The 18,444-nt window shown below is 34.8% G+C and overlaps 3 protein-coding genes across 5 annotated transcripts; 1 reads left to right on the top strand and 2 right to left on the bottom strand.

The window, feature by feature from the left end:
* Window positions 1–1,328: 1,328 nt before the first annotated feature.
* Window positions 1,329–5,512, bottom strand: LOC140883492 (uncharacterized). Of its 3 annotated transcripts, none has more exons than XM_073289986.1 (15): window positions 5,373–5,512; window positions 4,274–4,366; window positions 4,072–4,180; window positions 3,817–3,969; window positions 3,611–3,715; window positions 3,381–3,464; window positions 3,190–3,305; window positions 2,989–3,090; window positions 2,786–2,899; window positions 2,631–2,687; window positions 2,426–2,492; window positions 2,141–2,194; window positions 1,961–2,035; window positions 1,804–1,839; window positions 1,329–1,517 (listed from the first exon to the last, which is right to left on the bottom strand). In XM_073289986.1, the coding sequence occupies exons 2-15, from the start codon at window positions 4,324–4,326 to the stop codon at window positions 1,401–1,403; spliced, it is 1,242 nt and encodes a 413-aa protein (XP_073146087.1). In that variant the 5' UTR covers window positions 4,327–4,366; window positions 5,373–5,512; the 3' UTR covers window positions 1,329–1,400. The 3 variants fall into 3 exon arrangements, with proteins under 3 accessions (XP_073146087.1, XP_073146088.1, XP_073146086.1); XM_073289987.1 differs by lacking the exon at window positions 5,373–5,512 and adding an exon at window positions 5,230–5,348; XM_073289985.1 differs by lacking the exon at window positions 5,373–5,512 and adding an exon at window positions 4,656–4,804.
* A 5,241-nt stretch (window positions 5,513–10,753) lies between these two features.
* Window positions 10,754–13,623, top strand: LOC140882942 (probable protein phosphatase 2C 14). Its single transcript, XM_073289205.1, has 5 exons — window positions 10,754–11,311; window positions 11,499–11,669; window positions 12,459–12,629; window positions 12,724–12,903; window positions 12,988–13,623. The coding sequence occupies exons 1-5, from the start codon at window positions 10,946–10,948 to the stop codon at window positions 13,435–13,437; spliced, it is 1,338 nt and encodes a 445-aa protein (XP_073145306.1). The 5' UTR covers window positions 10,754–10,945; the 3' UTR covers window positions 13,438–13,623.
* Window positions 13,624–13,796: 173 nt separating this feature from the next.
* LOC140880783 (eukaryotic translation initiation factor 4B2-like) lies at window positions 13,797–17,143 on the bottom strand. Its single transcript, XM_073285548.1, has 3 exons — window positions 15,972–17,143; window positions 14,658–15,371; window positions 13,797–14,130 (listed from the first exon to the last, which is right to left on the bottom strand). Exons 1-3 carry the CDS (start codon window positions 17,105–17,107, stop codon window positions 14,112–14,114), a joined length of 1,869 nt encoding a protein of 622 aa, XP_073141649.1. The 5' UTR covers window positions 17,108–17,143; the 3' UTR covers window positions 13,797–14,111.
* Window positions 17,144–18,444: the final 1,301 nt, after the last annotated feature.

The following is an 18,444-nucleotide window of genomic DNA, read 5'->3' as shown; positions in this document are numbered from 1 at the left end:
CGGAGAACCCTCAAGGCCTCATTTCTCTTAAGACCGTCTTTGTATCCAAAACACGTAAATGTATAGAAAAAAATTCTTTCGACCATACCATGTCTAGAGGGGCAAAATTTAGAAGGTCACATAGTGTAAGATTTAAAATATGTGCAATTGTATCTAGAGGTGTCAAAATAGGTTAAACCCGTCGGTTTGGCCACCCCGCCCCGCTCCGTCTAATGGTGGGTTGGGGTGGGTTCAATGGCGGAGCTAGGATTTCAACTTCGAATTTTTTAGCGAGAAATCTAAAAATCATGTAAGCTAAGAATACCGATTTTTGTAGAAAAAACAGTAAAATTTTTTATTAAACAAATAAGAAAAAATCGCCTCAAAATTAATTCCAAAATATTAAATATTTCTCAGTGTATATACAAATTTCCTCATTCTTTGGTCGATATATACTTTATAAATTGGGAGCATAATAATGTCAGAGAACTTTAGAAGATTGAGAGCGAAGAATATGACACTAAGACAATTATAGAAATGAAGAAAAACCCATTTTTTGTTTTGTTTTATTTTTCTGGACCAATTTTGAGAACTAAAAGGTGGGCTACTTTATTTTTTTAATTGGGCTATGTGGGCTAGTATAACATTAACCCAAAAAATAACACTTAAAATTCATTTTGAAAAACTTGGGCCATATAAAAAAATTTTAAAAATTTTGGGCCACCCGGGATGAAGCCCGGGTGGCCTTGTACCTGCCTCCACCCTTGGGTGGGTTGTGGGTTGGCCCGCCAAAACCCGTCAAATTATACGTAGATCCGTTGGGTTGACCCGTCCCATCACCTAAATAGGTGGGTTGGGTTAGTGTTTTCTCAACCCGCCTAAAAAATATGTCGGCTCGTCTCAACTAATGGTGGGTTACAACAAGTTATGGGTCTCACTCCAAAATGATCTCGGCAAATCTGTTTCTGAAAGCAAACATCTCACCCTTACAACTATCGTTTTGTACTTTTGTTCATCTTTGACAATACACAATTACAACAAAGCTAGAAAGATCATATATATATATATATATATGGTTAGAAATGATATGGTGAGCAACCACCGTGAGCACTCATGTAAGCACCTGCTGACGTGTCACTTACCTATTGGATGTACATGATGTCACGTCAGCAGGTGCTCACGATTGTTGTTCACCATATCATTTCTATATATATGATCGGATAAATATTTATGGTAAAGGTTAAAATAACAAAATATGACAAAATAAACATATTTTGTGATAAATAAAAAAAAAAGAAAAGAAAAAAGGTTGCAATTAAAATTTCAATGATAATGTAATCTATTTGCAGGTCACAAAAAAAAATGGTTTTGAATTGTGTACAATAATCCCAATATCTCATACATTATACATATGCTATTTTCTATGTTTGAGTTGTGAAGTTGGAAGAGCCCATTTTGATGGAGTTGTAATAAGCTTTCTCTGCATTCTCCATCCTTGATCTGAACATCGCCCACTCACTTCTACATCTCTCCCTCACCTAAATCAAAACAAACAAAGAAATTAAGCTCAATTATTCATAAAAAAAATTTTAAAAATTTCATTGATAAACCAAGATAGAAGATGGTTCATTATATCTGTATCATTTATTTATCATAACGTTTTTTGTTACCCCAGCCTGTAGTTTTCTATGCATTCAATGAAATATTTCACGATCGAACGTTGATAATCATGTGCATTCATACATAAATATATAGAAAGAAGGCAAATATTATCAAATAAATTAAGATAGATTAACTATTAAGATGTGGGATAGCCGTACATACCCCTTGCCATGGAGGCTTTCCATTCTCTGATTGCCCCTATTGTATGAACACAAAAGGAGACTCATTAGTATATGATACAAGAACGATAAATCAAGCCCGAAAACACGATTTTACGAGATATATGGCAAAGATTGCCATGGTTGGCGTTTTCGCTTACCTGGTTTCCCAGACTAGGAACACCTTGATGAACAATCCATTGAGCATCAACTACCCCAATTTTTTCATTAGCAGGCTACAATAAAGGAATTGAATATTATTTTTGAATATTTTTTTGATATTATTTGACCAACCAAATTAAATAAGATCCCAAGACTAAGATGAAAACTTCACAACTAACCTCAACACATTTTTGGAGAGCCAGGTCCAGACCCCAACCATGGACCAAATCATTCTACAAAAGTTGCATATAAATTATGAAAGGCATTTACAACAAAACGAGGGGCTAAATAGGAAATAGAGTCGACGAGCGATTGCGCTATTCGAACCCTTTAGACCGGGGCGGATCCAGAAAGTCGAAGATCGGATTGCGAGGAAGTAATAAAACATGAATTTTTTTTTAAAAAAAAGTTATTTTTCGCTGGATTCGCTCCTGACTGTAATCTCATTCGGCATAGCACGATACCTGGATCATATGCCACACGCAACGCCAGGCATCTCGAGAGAAGACAGGCGCCATGATCTCGACAAACCTGTGTTGAAACAATGTGTGCTGTTTCTTTTAGAAAAAAGATTGATTCTTGAACCAATTCAAATACAGATTTACTAGAAGAGTAAGAAGAAAGGAAGAAAAAATTGATGAAAATGTGAAGAAAATTCGAAGTTCATACGCTGCACATGGAGGCAAATGAGGATCAGAACACCAGCCAGGTCTCTCCTCTGTTTCTCTACATGTATCAAAGGGAAAGTTATAGTAAAGAAAAAAAAATAAATCGCTTAATCGATCAAGAAGGATGGATTACTGAAGAAAATTGATATTCCTTACAAGTGAGCCTCAACACCTGGTCTTCTTTTCGTCATCTGCCACGTTATTCCCCTTGAAGGATCCAAACCAGGCTGTGAAATTTCTAAGCCATGCTTCTTTGCAATTTTAATGTACCTGAATTAGTCAAATGCAGTAATGAAATCTAACATTATGTTAATTTGTCAAAATAGTAATCGAATTTTTATTTCATTTACTAAACTTACTCTTCAGCATCAAAATTGTCGACTCCAAGATCTTCATCCCATATGAATATGTAATCATATGGGGCAACAATGTCTGGATGCAGAAACCGTTTCGCATACCACCTTATAAAAAATATCCTATGTTTAGTATTACAGCGCGAGTAATATAACGCGAATGAAAAAGGGATCAGACATGTTCTGAGGGATATGTGAAGTCTTTACCATTTTGTCTGTTTTTTAACACTAACGTGAACAGCTCGTTTGGACCACTCAAACTCGTCCCATTCGTTTGTTCGGCCATCATAATGAAACAAAACGATTGTAAAATTATCTGAAAACTGTAATAACAACAATATCTCAGCATATAAGAAAGGGAGGTCTGAAAAGCGAGGGAAGCATTCATTTTCGCTTACCTTTTTTACTGCTGCATCGATGTTAGTCCTTTGATTGTAGCCAACAGTAAATGTCACTAGATATTTTGGTTTGCTGGTCAAGTCCTGAGCAGTTTCAAAATCGATAATAACGGCAGGATTCACGTTAACGTTATTGTCCAAAACATAGAACAAAACAGCATAAGGCAGTTCAATTTTTACAAGATTTTGTCTTATGGATGGGCGAAAATTGTATTACACAAAATGCTAACCTCACTTGGTTTTCCCCACAATCTTCGAGGATAAAAATCTGATTCAGATGCAACAATGTCCGGAGGCAACCTTTCTGCACCCTTCGGGTTTGTTGGCATCCAAATCTAAACCAGAAACATTGAAGGATAAAATCCAACATATAATAATGAACTGAAGCGAGTTAAAGCAGAATAATCGTTTAGTCAACATCTGAATAAGAATGTACCTTCGGTAAGCCATCAGAAGTCTGGTTTCCATTAGAGCTGTTATTGCTATTCACAGGTAAAGAATGACTAGCATTCATTTTCTGTTCATTGTCGACGAAAGTTTCATTTCTGAGAATAGGGATATCACACCCTAAATTGGGCAGTACATTTAACTGTCCAAGAAAAAACACAAGAATCAGTTCACGATTGGACACGAAAGGCATCTCTCGAATGGCACCACATTCCAATGTAGGGCATACATAATGTTTCTGTACCTTTGTTGGAAGTGATGGAAATGATACTCCTATGAAGAAACCTAAAATTATTCCAACACTAATAGTAACAACTATCCTCATACTTTCATTTGCCTTTTTGACAAAAGAGCTGAAAAAAATTAGAAACACAAAAGATAAGTAGTTGTTTTCTAATGTTCAATTCTACACTCCAAAATCATGTGTATAACCAAAACGCACGAACCTGCGCACGGCCATATTCGCCTTTTTAAACACCTGTTCTGCTTCTGTTTTCATGTGTTTAGCCACTTTCAAATTTATAACATGAAAGCAAGAGCTGAAACTTCAAAGAGATCACGTTAACCAAAGCCTTCTATAACAGCCGAAAAACGACGGAAACAATTAAGGAAACATGAGAACAGGGAGGCAGGAATACACTACAATCTGCACAATACTACTCGCGAGACTTTCTACTACTAGGTTCTACTTCAAAACCATTACAAAATCACTACCCTTTTATTAATTTCCAAAGAAACAAATGGCATAAATGAAAAGAGTACTGTCAAATACTCAGCAATCTGTTCTAAAAGAGAAAACCACTCAACTGTTCATCTATAATCACTAACCAGGAGACAGGGAAATACCCAACAGAGCACGTCCCCTCTAGACCAAATCCCCGATCCGCTCCATAACGAAACATGCTTATTCTACGTCTACTACTATTTAGTTGCACTGGGAGGAGCTGACAGGAGAATCCTCCTCCACTCTCCTAATATTATCCCATCAAATTATGTATTCTTATACATTACACAAAAACAAATATATGTAGTTTTAAAGTGTCACTTCTTTTGCCCTACAAAAAAACTTTTGCCTCGGCCGCTGCTACTATACAAAGAATGTATCTTTTTTCACCACCCGATAAGGTGCCTATGAATACAAAGCACCGGATTAAAAAAAAAGTTCTCTTTTTTCACCGGCCACCCCACATTCCAGAATTTCAAGCCAAACACAAACTAACAAACAACTAAAATTCAGTCCATAAAAACTTTCAAACCACATCAATCTTTTCGTAGAGGAAACCTAAAAAACAAACAAAAAAGTTTCTGACGTCAATTTTTCCCATGATTTGCCTAGAGAAACCAAGTTTTGATCAGTCTTACAACCCACGAACACATTAAAAATCCCATTAAAAACACATACCAGGATTTTAATGAAAAATCCCAGAATCATACAGTACCGTTATCCGGTAAAAATCCAAGAATCACGAAAAATCAACAACAAAAAACTGATGTTCTGAATTGAATTCTACAGAGTAAAGAAACGTGGGGGTGGCAGCTTCTTACTTCTCAGTCCTTCAATAAATGCATGAAGAACTAACGAAAATCGAAACGGAAGCGCACGAAGAATCGTTTTTGTAGTGAATGAAAATCGTGAAGTTTGAGCAAAAAAATTGTGACTCTTTAATAAGAGATTGAGAAGGAGAGGGAAAAGAATGAGACGAAGTTGAGATGTTTGAGTTTCACTTTTCTCGGAATTCTTTTATTTCTTGAAATTATTATTATTTTTTTTTTGCTAATAATAAGGTATTTATATTTATATGACTAATTCCTTATTCCAAATTGTTTCCATTTATTATCGGATTTTAATTGCTGGAATCTTATGAGATTTTCATAATGCAGACCTAAAACGAGGAAGGAACGATTTGAGTAAAGCAAATTATATCAAAATCGTTGTAAAAAATTGTATTAACATCGAGCTGCGTTTGAAAAACCGTTTTTATCGTTATTATCGTTCCCTCGTTGTTGTTATTTTTATTATTAAGAACTATATTTTTGGTGTTATAATTAGTCTCTTTGCAATCTTGGTTCTTTATGTTGTTAAATTAAATTTTAGTGTGTTATCTTTTTTATTTTTTATTTTATTTTTTAGTGATTTTAGTCAATTTTCAACGTGACGTTGAAAGTTGAAAATTGAAAATTATAAATAAAAAAAATTTAAAAATACTGATTAAAATTGAAATTTGATAAAATATATTATAAAAACATAAAGAAGTCAATGTACCTTACCCAAAATACGTATATACAATCAGAAATAGGTGATATGAATTTAAATAAATTATGTGAACTGATTATCATGTGATTGACTTTTTAGATAATGGAACAATCTGCTGTATAAAAATTTTATAGTTTTTTTTACATAAAAAGTTATACTTTTTAATAGGTCGGATCGAAAAAGAGATATGTCTTGTAAAATTGATCGTGAAATCGCTTCATAGATGTTTTGGTTAAAAATGAAAGTTTAGTTATTAATATATTTATTAAGCAGAAATTTTTGAGCTTTTGCTCTAATTTATCTTTAAATAATAAAAATATATTCTTCTTCTTTACATTATATCCAACGCGAAACTTATTCTTCTTTTCAAAAATGTTTTTTTCTTAAAAAAATAATAAGCTAAATACTTTAATAAATTCTGCTTAATATACTATTTTAGACAATTTGGATATTTTCGTCAATTTTATCTATTCACACACCAAATGGCAACCGGAGCTACTTTTTAATGAAGATGCTTTGAAATTTAATGTGTGGTGGATTGTTGTAATACGTTCGGTAAATTATTCTCATAATCTTGAAACTAAATTACAGTAATACGTTCGGTAAATTATTCTCATAAAATTATACAGCTAATATACATCTAGAATTTTCAATCCCTCGAAATTTAAAAAATTATATTTCAGACTTGAGTTTAGGGCCTTAGGCTGATAACTTTCTGAACTCGAATTCGATCGCCTCATCAAGTAATTTTTTTCCTCAATGTAATTGAAGATCAAGTATAAACTAGCTTCCCTTGCATGCGATGCGTGCATACATATAAATTTTTTATATTAATTAATTTTTATGTTATTTCTAGAGTTCACATGATGAATTAGATATTCAAAAGTTTTTGGAAAGATAAATATATAATCTAAAAATTTTAAAATACAAACAAAGATAGCGATTATTATTTTGATAAATAAAATAAAATCTAATGGCTTAAAAAAGGGAGATGTCAATGCTACCCACGGGGTAGCGTTGCGGGTTTTGATTGGTTCAAATCAATGGGCTCCACGTGGGACCCATTGATTTGGACCAATTTTGTTGAGAATTAAGTTGGGATATAATCGTAATTTCATCTCAAGCTTCACCGAATAATTGAAAGTTGGTTAATTAAATATTCTCTACTATAATAAGATAGTAAGTATAATAAGATATGTATATGATAAAGAGTAGTTGAGACAGTCTCACGGATTTAATGAGATTCAATATTACACGGCTGAGGTGACATTTATCTATTGAATGTGATGATTCAAAATTGTACCTCCAATATATGGATGTCATCTCAGCGATACTTACATAAGTGTCCATAGTGGACATTCAACACACCAAAACTCTATAATAACTAGTGTATGGACTCATGTATTGCGTGTTTGTATAATTATTCTCTAATTAATTGATTTATATTCAAATAGTAGCAATATCATAGTTGTAAAGATTATCGAGGACTAAACTGCAATTTGAAATATCGAAAAAACGAAAAACAAAACAAAAACAAAAATAAAGAAAGAAAGAACAAAAGTGTAATATATATCATATAATGGTAATTTTGTCAAAAAAAAATGTTGTTCTCTTTACTCTAATATATATATTCTTTATACATAGTATAGATATATTGTTATCATATACAAACAAATTTGGGGTCATGATATAATTTTGGGTAATGCTACGTGTAAAACCAAATTTAGTACGAAAAAATCAATACAAAAATTTTATTTATCAAAATCTAATGATACATTGAATACCAAATCTCACGATATAATAACAAAATCTCGTGATATAATAGTTGTATATATATCGCTATACACGGTATTTATACATTTGGAATTACCAAAATGACATTCGTCTTCCAAAATTGAAAAAAAAATGTTACATATAGATTGAATATAAACATTGGTTTACACATTGCATTTGAAATTATAAAATTATCTTAAATGCATTTTTTTTTTAAAAAAAAAAGTTCAAACAAAGTACAAGAATAATCTTGTAATTTCAAATTCAGTGTTTAAATCAATAATGTACGCGTGACATTTTCCAATTAAAATGGTTTTAATATGTTATATTTTACTGAAAAATCTCTTTCTATTATCTTCCGACTTCTATTTCAATTTCAAAAATTGATGTTATCATTTCAACTTAAAAATTGATAAATTTCAATAAAATTTAAAGACATCTCTTTTTTACATATCACACGCATTACGTGTGCCACGACTCGCTATTATGTGTATCTATATGGAGCTGAAATAACAATTGAAATCGGAAATCAACGCCAAGTACCCCTCAAACTTATCTCGAACAATATCTTATCAGTTAAATAAAATTTATTTGTAAATCTTAAATTTCGTTGATATTTTAAAATTCAATATTTATTTATATTTTAAAATGTTTATATATTTGCACACATCTTTGTTGATAATATGTCCCAAACATATCCCCAATCTTAAGTTTGTTTTACATTCAAAATATAATGTTACCAAAACCATTAAAATTTCAGCACAGAAAACTCTACTTCTTTTGGCGCATTTTCAACAATTTGGAGACGAATCTAGCGACAAATGACTCATAATATGAACACACATTTATTTATTATAGTTCTATTTAAGAGTTATTTTTTTCCTTCGTAATTTCTATTTCAAGTGTTATGTGTATACACGAGGCAAATACGTTTATCAAATGTTTTATGGTTTTTAAAAATATTTTCCCCTTGATCCGTGCTACGATTGACTTGATATCAATTATATATAAGATCAAACGAGTCTCGGTTTTACCAAAATTTATATATAGTTTGTGGTAGTGATATAATTCAAATCTATTAAATCATAACAATTCAAACGTCACATGTCGATCACTCATATAATAGATACATGCAATTGTTTTATACCCACAAATAAAAAGTAAGTTTTATAGAATTTAATATTTCTAAACAAATAAAAAATAATCTTTATACAAGTGTTAATATTTCTGAAACAGATTTTGCTTCCATGTACCAATAAAAGGTAAAATAGGAGTGAACCCAACATATTTGGTTGCAGAATAAAAGTTGGTTCAGTCAAATTTCAAAGTCCCATCCGTGTAAATTAAAATTACCTTTATATTATTCTAAAAAAATGCCTTTATATTGTCCTATTCTATTCTAAAATATAAAATAAAATATTTTACATAAAATTATTTTATAATAATTACATTTTAAAAGTTAACCTTAGGAAATATTATATTTGTGGTCACAACTTATTCATGAAGGGGTGGATGAGATAACTGAGGGAACTAAAGGTATTTTGGTCATGACATAAAATATATATTAATCAATCCCACTAATATATCACACACCAAACATAATATTAACTATCAAATACAAATATAATTTTATTTTATCAACCACATATCAATCAATTAGTTATCTCATCATCATACCAAACGAAACCTTATTATTTAGTTATAGTATTTTTATATATATCCGTCTCGTATTTCAAGTGGAGCTTTGATTTAAGCACATAGTAGTGTTTAAAAGAGCTTCTAGGAATCATTTTTTAGTTTTTCTTTAACAAAATTTCACAAAATTTCAAAATTTTGTTAAGAAAAAGTTTAAATGGTTGAACTAACATGAGTTAATAATTTGATTTATTTATTTCTCGTAAATTGGTTTTTAATTTAAAATTATTGTAAATTTAGTTTTGACTATCTAATTTTTTTTATATATAAAACCTGAAGAATCTAAATGAATCAAATTTTTACGAAAATTTTTTTTCTATAATTTTTAGTTTTACTTATTTCGATAACCTGAATTTAGCTTCTTTGCATTAACCAATCAGTTCTGCAAATTTAAGAATAATTCGATTATATACACATATTGAAGATGAGAGATACAATATTTGATATCCTAAATTTATAGTTTTAACTGTATCATTTAAGGTTTCAAAAAAAAAAAGAAAAACTGTATCATTTAATAAGTATTAGCAAAAATTTTGAATTTATTATTCTTTATTAAATTGATTTTTTTGTTTACCTTTGATACTTTCAAATATATTTTTATAATTATATTATGGTAATAATTGAAAGATTAACATTTTTTTCGGTGAAAGTTAAAAGTGTTTCAATTGTAATCTATATCTAAAATACTATTTATCTTAAAAAAAACTTACAACAAAGTATAATAAGGTCATTGCGATGAATCAGTTGGAAATACACGTAATGTTGTTAGAATAGGTCTATTTTAAAACGAGTCGATCAAATTTATAATTGAATTGAAAAGTAATATTTTTTTGCTAGAAAAAGTAATATGTTTTTATTGATTCGCCATCTTACAAAAATTGACCTATAAAATCGTCTCATAAAAAAATTTATATGCTGCTAATGTTATTTGAAATGCGAATGCGAAAATTCCTTTCAAAAGATTAACTAAATATGTCGACGATTATAACTCATTTAATACAATAGTCTGAAATTTAGAACGAAGTTTCGGGTAAATTTGATCTTCTGAAAAGCAAGTTTTTCTTTGTTTGGCTACAAAATCAAGAATTAAATGAGTATGATTTTGACTAAAGTCAATAATTTTTTTGATTCGTTCCAAATATGTCTAGATTTTCTTTTTTCCCCGTTCAAACGGAACATAAAAGCTGCAGCCCCTAATATTTTCCATAAACCCTAACGGCTCTGAACAAAGTATTCAAAGTTTGAAACTTTAATCTTTGACCCCATTAAAACAAACCTTAACTACCATGAATTCGGGACATTGACCCACTCCCACTTTTGCCGTTAAAGGGGCCATCTTTGGCTCAAAACTCCAAGTTCTCTTCTGTTTCCTTCCATTTTCTTGATTTCATCTTTAATGGCAAATGATGATCCGATCTTAATGGCGAACGTTTCACATTCAAGGTGGGTTGAAATGCCCACCAGTGCTTTGAATCCTTCATCTTCTTGTATGTTGTCTATTTCTGATGATGGAGGGATTTTTGGGTTGCCAAAAGGGGGTGGCGGTTCTTGTTCTTTGAAGAGAAAGAGACCCCCCAAGATTGAGATCCCTAACGTTTCTCGGGAGATTTCTGCAGATATTTCCGAGTGTAGCGGTGCTCGAGGGGGAGGAGATGGTGCTGTGTGCTTTAGTGATTCCGGGGTTGCTGTTTTCTCAGTTAAGGGCAAGAAAAAGTTCATGGAAGATGCCCACAAGATTGTTTCTTCGTTAAATGATAAGAAGGTAGTGAAAAGTTTCGATCTTGTTTGATATATTTGTATTCTTGAATTAATTATGTGATATTAGATTGATATAAATGTGAAATAGTAGGAAAAGGGGGTTGAAAGGATGAATCTTGCTTGTGTTTCTTGTTTTCTTGAATTGTTTGATGGATTTGGAGTGTAAACAAATTTCTCGGGTTGAATTGCAGGGCTTTTTCGGTGTGTATGATGGGCATGGCGGAAGCAGAGCTGCTGAATTTGTTGCTGAAAATTTGCATTTGAAGATTTTTGAAATGTTGGAAAATTCTTCTGGCAAAAATGCAAAGTTTGAAGCTATTAAGGCAGGCTATTTGAGCACAGATGAAGAATTCTTGAAACAGGTCCATTGCTAATCTTAAGTTGGTTTTTGTTATCTGGATTCATGGTTTCTTTAATCTTGATTTTGATTGTATATTGTCCGGGAAATAGTGTTTGTTTTTAATATATGGGACTAAGCTCGTCTTCGATGTGCATGTTTTTGAACTAGAGTCTTCATCAATGTTCTTGAATGGTTTGTTGGTAGTAGGTATTTGGTATGACCAAGAATTATAAAAAATATTGTTATTCTTGAGTAATTAATTCTGTTAGGTGCATGATTCGTGTTGGCTAAACTAAATGCAGTCTTTTGAATAAGAAAAACTTGGACTGTGTAAACAAGAAATTTTATATGGATTGTTGGCCGACTAACAAGACCCTTTCAATCATTCTAAGGGAATAACATTGAAACGTTGCGGTGTGAACTTCTATCATCAATATTTTAAAAAACGTTGGTAAAAAATTCCTCATAAAAGAGTTCTGTCGACACAAAATAGTGGTACAAAATTCTCAGATTTGAATCAGTAAAACTTCATGCGGTGGTTTGGAATTTCGAGTAGCAAGTAAGATGTACACGTTTTGGTTAGATCACACTTCTATTTATGCAGCTAAGTTGTTTTCATGAAAGTTGAGAGTTGAGAGGATATTTTTCGTTCGTGGTTGTTGACTTTATGTCATCCGTTGCTTCGAGGCAGAAAAAAGATGAAAAAAATATGAACTATGAGAGACCAAAATGTTTCTACTTTGCTAAATTTCTTCATGGACCACAAATATATTTTTTCCATAATTTTTTGCTGATTAAGTGAGAATAGCAGGACTTGAGCAGTGGTGCCTGTTGTGTCACTGCGCTGATTGATGGAGAGGAGATGGTAATCTCAAACTTGGGTGACTGCAGAGCGGTTCTTTGTAGGGGCGGAATAGCAGAAGTTCTTACAACAGATCATACACCAGCACGAGAGGATGAACGTCGAAGAATAGAGGACAAGGTACCACTGACTTAAGCAATCTCCAAGCTTTTTCTCTGTGCAGAACGATTGAAGCTGATATTGACTTGAGCTTCGGTGCTTATTTGTTATTCAGGGTGGATATGTGACATTCCATCGGGGGAGTTGGAGAGTCCATGGAATGCTTGCTGTTTCGAGAAGTATTGGGGACGCGCATTTGAAAAATTGGGTGGTGGCGGAGCCCGACACAAAGGTTGCATCTTTGAGTCCAGACATGGAATATCTTATTTTAGCATCTGATGGACTATGGGAAGAGGTAAAATAATCAGACATGAAACAAGATTTTGTCCCTCAATGTTTCGACATCTTTCAAAGTTAACAGATTTCGATTTCATAACAGGTTGGTAGCCAAGAAGCAGTGGATGTAGTGCTGCAGGCTTGTTCTGTAAATAAACAAGTAACGAAATCTCCTAAAGAAACAGTACATTGCTGCTGCGTAAATGACATCTCCATCTCAAGATCGCCTCGAGTTTCGTTTGTCAAATCGAGGAGGAGATGTCATCAGGCAAGCCATGAAAACATGTCTGCCTACCTGAAACTAGGAGAAGACGATTTCGGTTGTGAGAACACGTGTCTTCAATCCAAGTGCCCACAAGTTTCGACAGCGAAACAAATGAAGGCGAAGACGAGCCCGTTGTCGAGCAATGGGGAAGATGGCTTGACGGAGAAGCCAGTCTCTGGGGAGCTTGTGAGGGCCTGTAAGGAGCTTGTTCATCTGGCTGTGACTAGGGGCAGTTTGGATGATATTACAGTGATGATAGTTGATTTAAGACATTATTTTAAAGTTTGACTTTTTTTAGCATTAGTGTATATGTTAAATTGTTAATCATCCAGATTTAGTTATAAAACAAAAAATTAATTAGAAATGCTGATTCATGTACTACAACAAGAATCATACGAGTAGTGTCGCATATGAAACATCGACCCCACCCAGTTCTACGGGCTGAGACGTACCGCCGGCAACTCAACATAAAGTGTTCCGGCTTGTAATTTGGATGGGTTGGAAAATTTCCAATCAAATTCAACCCATTTATTTTATACGGCGTTCATTTTGATACCCTTTACGATAACCGCATGGCATCGTTGATCTTTTATCTAACATAATACTCGAAATAGCAATATAAGGTGTTAAATAATCAACGCAAAACATAACCAACATTGTATATATAATAAATATAACCAAAACAAAGAAATGGGTCAACCGGGCATTTCAAATTTTCAACAGTAGCCAACAACATAAAAACAAGGAGATAAAAAAGTACTTTCCTGCATCATCGGAAGTTCGCGATGCAACAATTGAAGATAATAACATTTTTAAAGCTAGCATCCAATAATTCTAGCTCCATTTTTTCACAACAAAATTCGGAGAACAAAATAGAAGGCGCCAAAATGCATATATCAGAGTTCCAACAGGTCAGATGTTAAAGCAGAAGACAACTTGGAAGAATTCACAGCAAAAGAAAATCACCACCTTGATCCCGACCTGCCAGAAAACAAAATGGCCAGCATCAATCACATATGTATAATGTATAGGCCGATTATATGAAGCGAGAGATCATGAAGAATACATGAAGAATACCACCAGCCACTGACCAAGAAAAATACATATCAAGAGCAAATATAACATATACGATTGATTATATGTATAATGTATGCAAGTAATTCACCCCAACCTCCAAAACTAAGCACATACATAGATAGCTCATTCACAACTTCTCATGGATCATACCACACAATCATCTACAAAATGATCAAGGATTCTATTGCCCAACAATTCAATTTGACCTCTAAAACTCTTGTGTCATCACTTAACAGACTATTAACAGAGTTTAATAATTTAAATTCAACAGCAGATAACCTTTCAGAATATTGATGGCATCATTCCCTGATCTAAGTCGGAGAGAGCTTAGAAGGGAAAAAAATTCAACTTATGCTATATACAATCTGATCCTTATCTATCATGAAAACTAAAAAACAGTCTGAAAGATAAAAGATGGTATATTCAAGTACCTCTCCACATCTCTGTTGCCCAAAAATCCTCTTCCACCACCACCTTGTGTAGCCCTTCTGTCATCCCTCGGCCTACCCCATGAATTCGTCGTGCCACGTGAACGAGGCCTCTCGCCATAGTCAACACCTCTTTGCTCTTGATACGGTCCAGAAGTGAAAGAAGATCTCTCGGGAATGCCAGCTCTAGGTTCTTCATAGACTCCAGGCCTGGAATGGGGTCTTTCAGAATAGCCAGAATGAGGATCTTCATATGCTCCAGGTCGGGAAGGAGGTCTCTCAGAAAATCCAACTCTGGGGTCTTCATATGCTCCTGCCGGCGGCGGAGCTCTATCCATATAGCTAGCTCTAGGATCCTCGTACAAGCCAGACCGAGAATGAGGTCTCTGAGGGTAGCCAGTTCTATGTTCCTCGTATGTTTCACGCATTGTAGGAGGCCGATCATGGAAACCAGCTCCTGCATCAGGCGCTCCTGGCCGAGAAGGAGGCCGATCATGAAATCCAGCACCTCTACCAGCTCCAGAACCATGCCTCTCAAATGCTTTCTGACTATAACGAACTTTGTCATCCAATTGACGAACCAGAAGGTCCAATTCCTGCTGCTTTTGAAGTATGATTTCGTTCACACTGGTTTGATCTTTCTCAGACTTCCGTTGCAACTCATTAGTCAACTGCTCAATTTCTTCCTTCAAATTCTTTTCTTCTTCAGTTTCAGGCCTGAAATTTATCATACCTCCAACTATCAATAACGTTTCCTTTCACTCATACCTTTAATCCTTGTGAAATCAGCACAACATAACTATAACAATAAAGGATGACAACTATCTTTTTGCCCAACGCACTTCAAATGTACAAATTATAACAGGAAAAAAATAATCTTTGTACTGTTTTTCATACTAATATCCACTACACAACCAAACAAACAAAACTCTATGTGGTAGAGTGGTGCATTCAAACAAAACATGCAACCAAATTTAAAAGAACGGCAAAGCCCTCTGGGGTAGCTCTATAGCTCAAACAAAATTCTTAGGAATAAACAATTATGGCAACTTTAAAATAACTTTAGCATGGATTGCAAAGAAACTAAAGGCATGCTGACAGGCATAACGCTACGAGCCATCACAGCCAAGTACAATTTGGGCCAAACTAAACTTATTATTAGCAGGGCCTTTCCTTGATAGCAAACTAGCAAGTGAATTATAGTCCATAATCTGGGAAAATGGTAAGACATTAATTGCAAAAATCGTGTGCAAAGCATGAAAGGAACATACTACACCAGTAACAAAATTCACAATGGAAGAAGCATTGGGCAATAACCTATCAACTCGTCGATGCTCCAAGTCAAGGTCAATCTTCTTCCAATCCAAGCCCTTCTCCTCAAGCAAAACTTCTCTGGGCTTCGCATCCCCAAATGGGTTCACCTTTGGCTTCTGCTTCACCGCCCCTTCAGCCACTCCCGGCATCTGCGACGCCGGCACTTCAGACCTGCTTGAATGCGAGCTTTGAGGCCTACTCGAATGAGAACTAGTTGGCCTGCTTCCACCAGCGGATTGCGGCTGCTTCTTCACTTCCAAACCCATGTCCACTTTCTTCCAGTCCAATCCTTTCTCCGCCAATACCTCTTCCCTAGGTCTCGCCGTGCCAAACGGGTTTGGTTTATTCGCTTTGGACACCACCTCAGCCTCATCTTTTGGAGATTCCAAGACCAACCTTTGCGTTTCATTCCTCGTCCAACGTTCGGTCTCAGGCCTCGAGAAGCCTGATCCGAAAGTCGAAGATCTAGATGGATGTTGTTGAGATACTGAAATGGGCTTCTTCATAGACGCCCAGCTGTCCACCTCATCGGCGCGTGATCCGCCAGCACCGGTATTTCCGCCCAGAGAACTATACTTACCTCCGGAATGAGTCGCACCCGAATTGTAATCTGGAAGGGATTTTTTCGTCGAAGCCCAATTGTCAACTCCATCAGCTCGCGACGGCTGTTGCAGTGGATTGAAATCCGAAACCCTAGCTTGATTCCGTCCCCTCGGATTGTCGTCCTCAAATCCATAAGATCTCCTACCGCCCTCATATTCCCGTCCACGATCTGCTCCCGGCCCAGATCCCACAGACCCAGACCGGTTCCCGTAGTTTGAAAACCCACCGCCCAATCTTCCGTATTGCATTTCCTCCGCGGACCGCTCCTTCGGCCCCGTCGGAAGCCGTAGCATTTCCTCATGAGTCAATCCACGGCTAGGACCGGAGCCGGCGCCGTAGCTAGACTGCATCGTGAACTCCTGCAAGGTCATCTTCGTCTTCTTCTTCTGCTTGGTGCTGACAGCATCCTTCAGGCTCGGGAAGCTGGCCCCGCCCGGCTGCGCGGCCGCCTTCGCCGCGGCCTCGCGCTCCTCCGCCTCCTCCCGCTCCGCCTCCGCGGCCCAGGCTCCGATGTTCCCCCATGGCGATTTCGACATCCTCGAAAAAAGATCTGCGTATAAATGGAAATTTTGTTTCCTTTTTTCAAACCGGAGATTTTAAATATGGAAAAAACAAAAAAAAAATTAAATAAATATTAATACTATTAATTAATTAATTAAATAACAATTTTGTTGGTGAAACGGGGCTCCGATAATGCATCCGGAGCCCCGACAGTAAGAAAGAACGTGAATGGGCAGAAAAAATGGGTCCCACGATAGTTGGATATTTTGCGGACACCACGTGGAATGATTTGATTGGGTGGAAAGTGGGGTTGGGGCTAGGTGGGGTAACGTGGAAATATAATACCATTGCTTTTGTTGCCGACCACGATTTTAATTAATATATATTTTTATTATGAAATTATGTTTATATTTATCAATGGTTGCTTATTTAAAGAACATGTTGTGCACATGTCTTTTAAATTATTTTTTTATTGCATTCAATTTTTATATTTATAGTTTTATCTTTTTTAGAACATGTTTTATAATTGGTAATATCAGATATATGTTGATTCGAAATATGTGATTTCTGATGATATATTGTTTCCATGCTTTGTAGGTTCTTATTTTTGGAAACATATTGAAGATCTATTTATAGGAGTGCTTGGACCGATCTAAAAAAACGACAATCAAGAGAGAAGAGAGTGAAACATAGAGAGCAAAATACATAGAGAAAGTACTGCAGAAATTCTAGAGTGTTGAAGATCGATCATTGAAGAATTTCTGAAGAGATACTACTACTACGTTGTGTTGCCGAGTAGTGTTGGAAACACTGAAGAACACACGAGTGAAGTGTTGTTCAGAAAGTGTTTCTTTGGTTTTCGTCTTTCGATTTAGAACTTTTTATTGATGTTTTATTCTAGTTTTTACTAGTTTTTAGGAAGTTTTTTATTTTCTCAATCTGTTGAGAAAAATAGTTTTTCATAAAACAATCGTTAGTTGTTTTTTGTAAACTGATTTAATTTTCTAGTGATTATTTCGCCATGAGGCATAGTACAAGTACTTAGTACTTGTGCATAAATATCTGTGTGTTATTTACTTTTACTGTTAGTTAATTATTCTGCTGCATAGTGTTATCGTGAAGTGTTGACAACACTGAAAGATAACACACACTCGAAAAGTTTTCTGGTATTTCTGTGATTTCATACTGTCCAAACCTTTCAATTGGCGTCAGAGACATTCACTTGACGATACTAAGTGTGATTCTGTTTTTGTGTTTGACAGGACATCACAATGGAGATACCTTATTCAGGAACTGCTCAACGCCCTCCAATCTTGGATGGATCCAACTATTCTATCTGGAAAGTTAGGATGCGTGTCTACATCAAATCGAT

The sequence above is a fragment of the Henckelia pumila genome, chromosome 2 (genome assembly GCF_033568475.1).
Source record: "Henckelia pumila isolate YLH828 chromosome 2, ASM3356847v2, whole genome shotgun sequence".
In the NCBI taxonomy this organism is placed as follows: domain Eukaryota; kingdom Viridiplantae; phylum Streptophyta; class Magnoliopsida; order Lamiales; family Gesneriaceae; genus Henckelia; species Henckelia pumila.
Note: the sequence above shows the minus strand (reverse complement) of the source record. Positions and strands in the feature narration are given on the sequence as shown.

Coding starts and splice junctions, on each gene's coding strand:
- LOC140880783 (XM_073285548.1), bottom strand. CDS start 17,107: ATGTCGAAATCGCCATGGGGGAACATCGGAGCCTGGGCCGCGGAGGCG. Junction 15,372..15,971: donor GAGCATCGACGAGTTGATAG/GTTATTGCCCAA, acceptor GATAAATTTCAG/GCCTGAAACTGAAGAAGAAA.
- LOC140882942 (XM_073289205.1), top strand. CDS start 10,946: ATGGCAAATGATGATCCGATCTTAATGGCGAACGTTTCACATTCAAGG. Junction 11,670..12,458: donor ATGAAGAATTCTTGAAACAG/GTCCATTGCTAA, acceptor TGAGAATAGCAG/GACTTGAGCAGTGGTGCCTG. Junction 12,630..12,723: donor GTCGAAGAATAGAGGACAAG/GTACCACTGACT, acceptor TTTGTTATTCAG/GGTGGATATGTGACATTCCA.
- LOC140883492 (XM_073289985.1), bottom strand. CDS start 4,729: ATGTTTCGTTATGGAGCGGATCGGGGATTTGGTCTAGAGGGGACGTGC. Junction 3,306..3,380: donor TCGATGCAGCAGTAAAAAAG/GTAAGCGAAAAT, acceptor TTGTTATTACAG/TTTTCAGATAATTTTACAAT. Junction 2,195..2,425: donor GCGTGTGGCATATGATCCAG/GTATCGTGCTAT, acceptor CAACTTTTGTAG/AATGATTTGGTCCATGGTTG.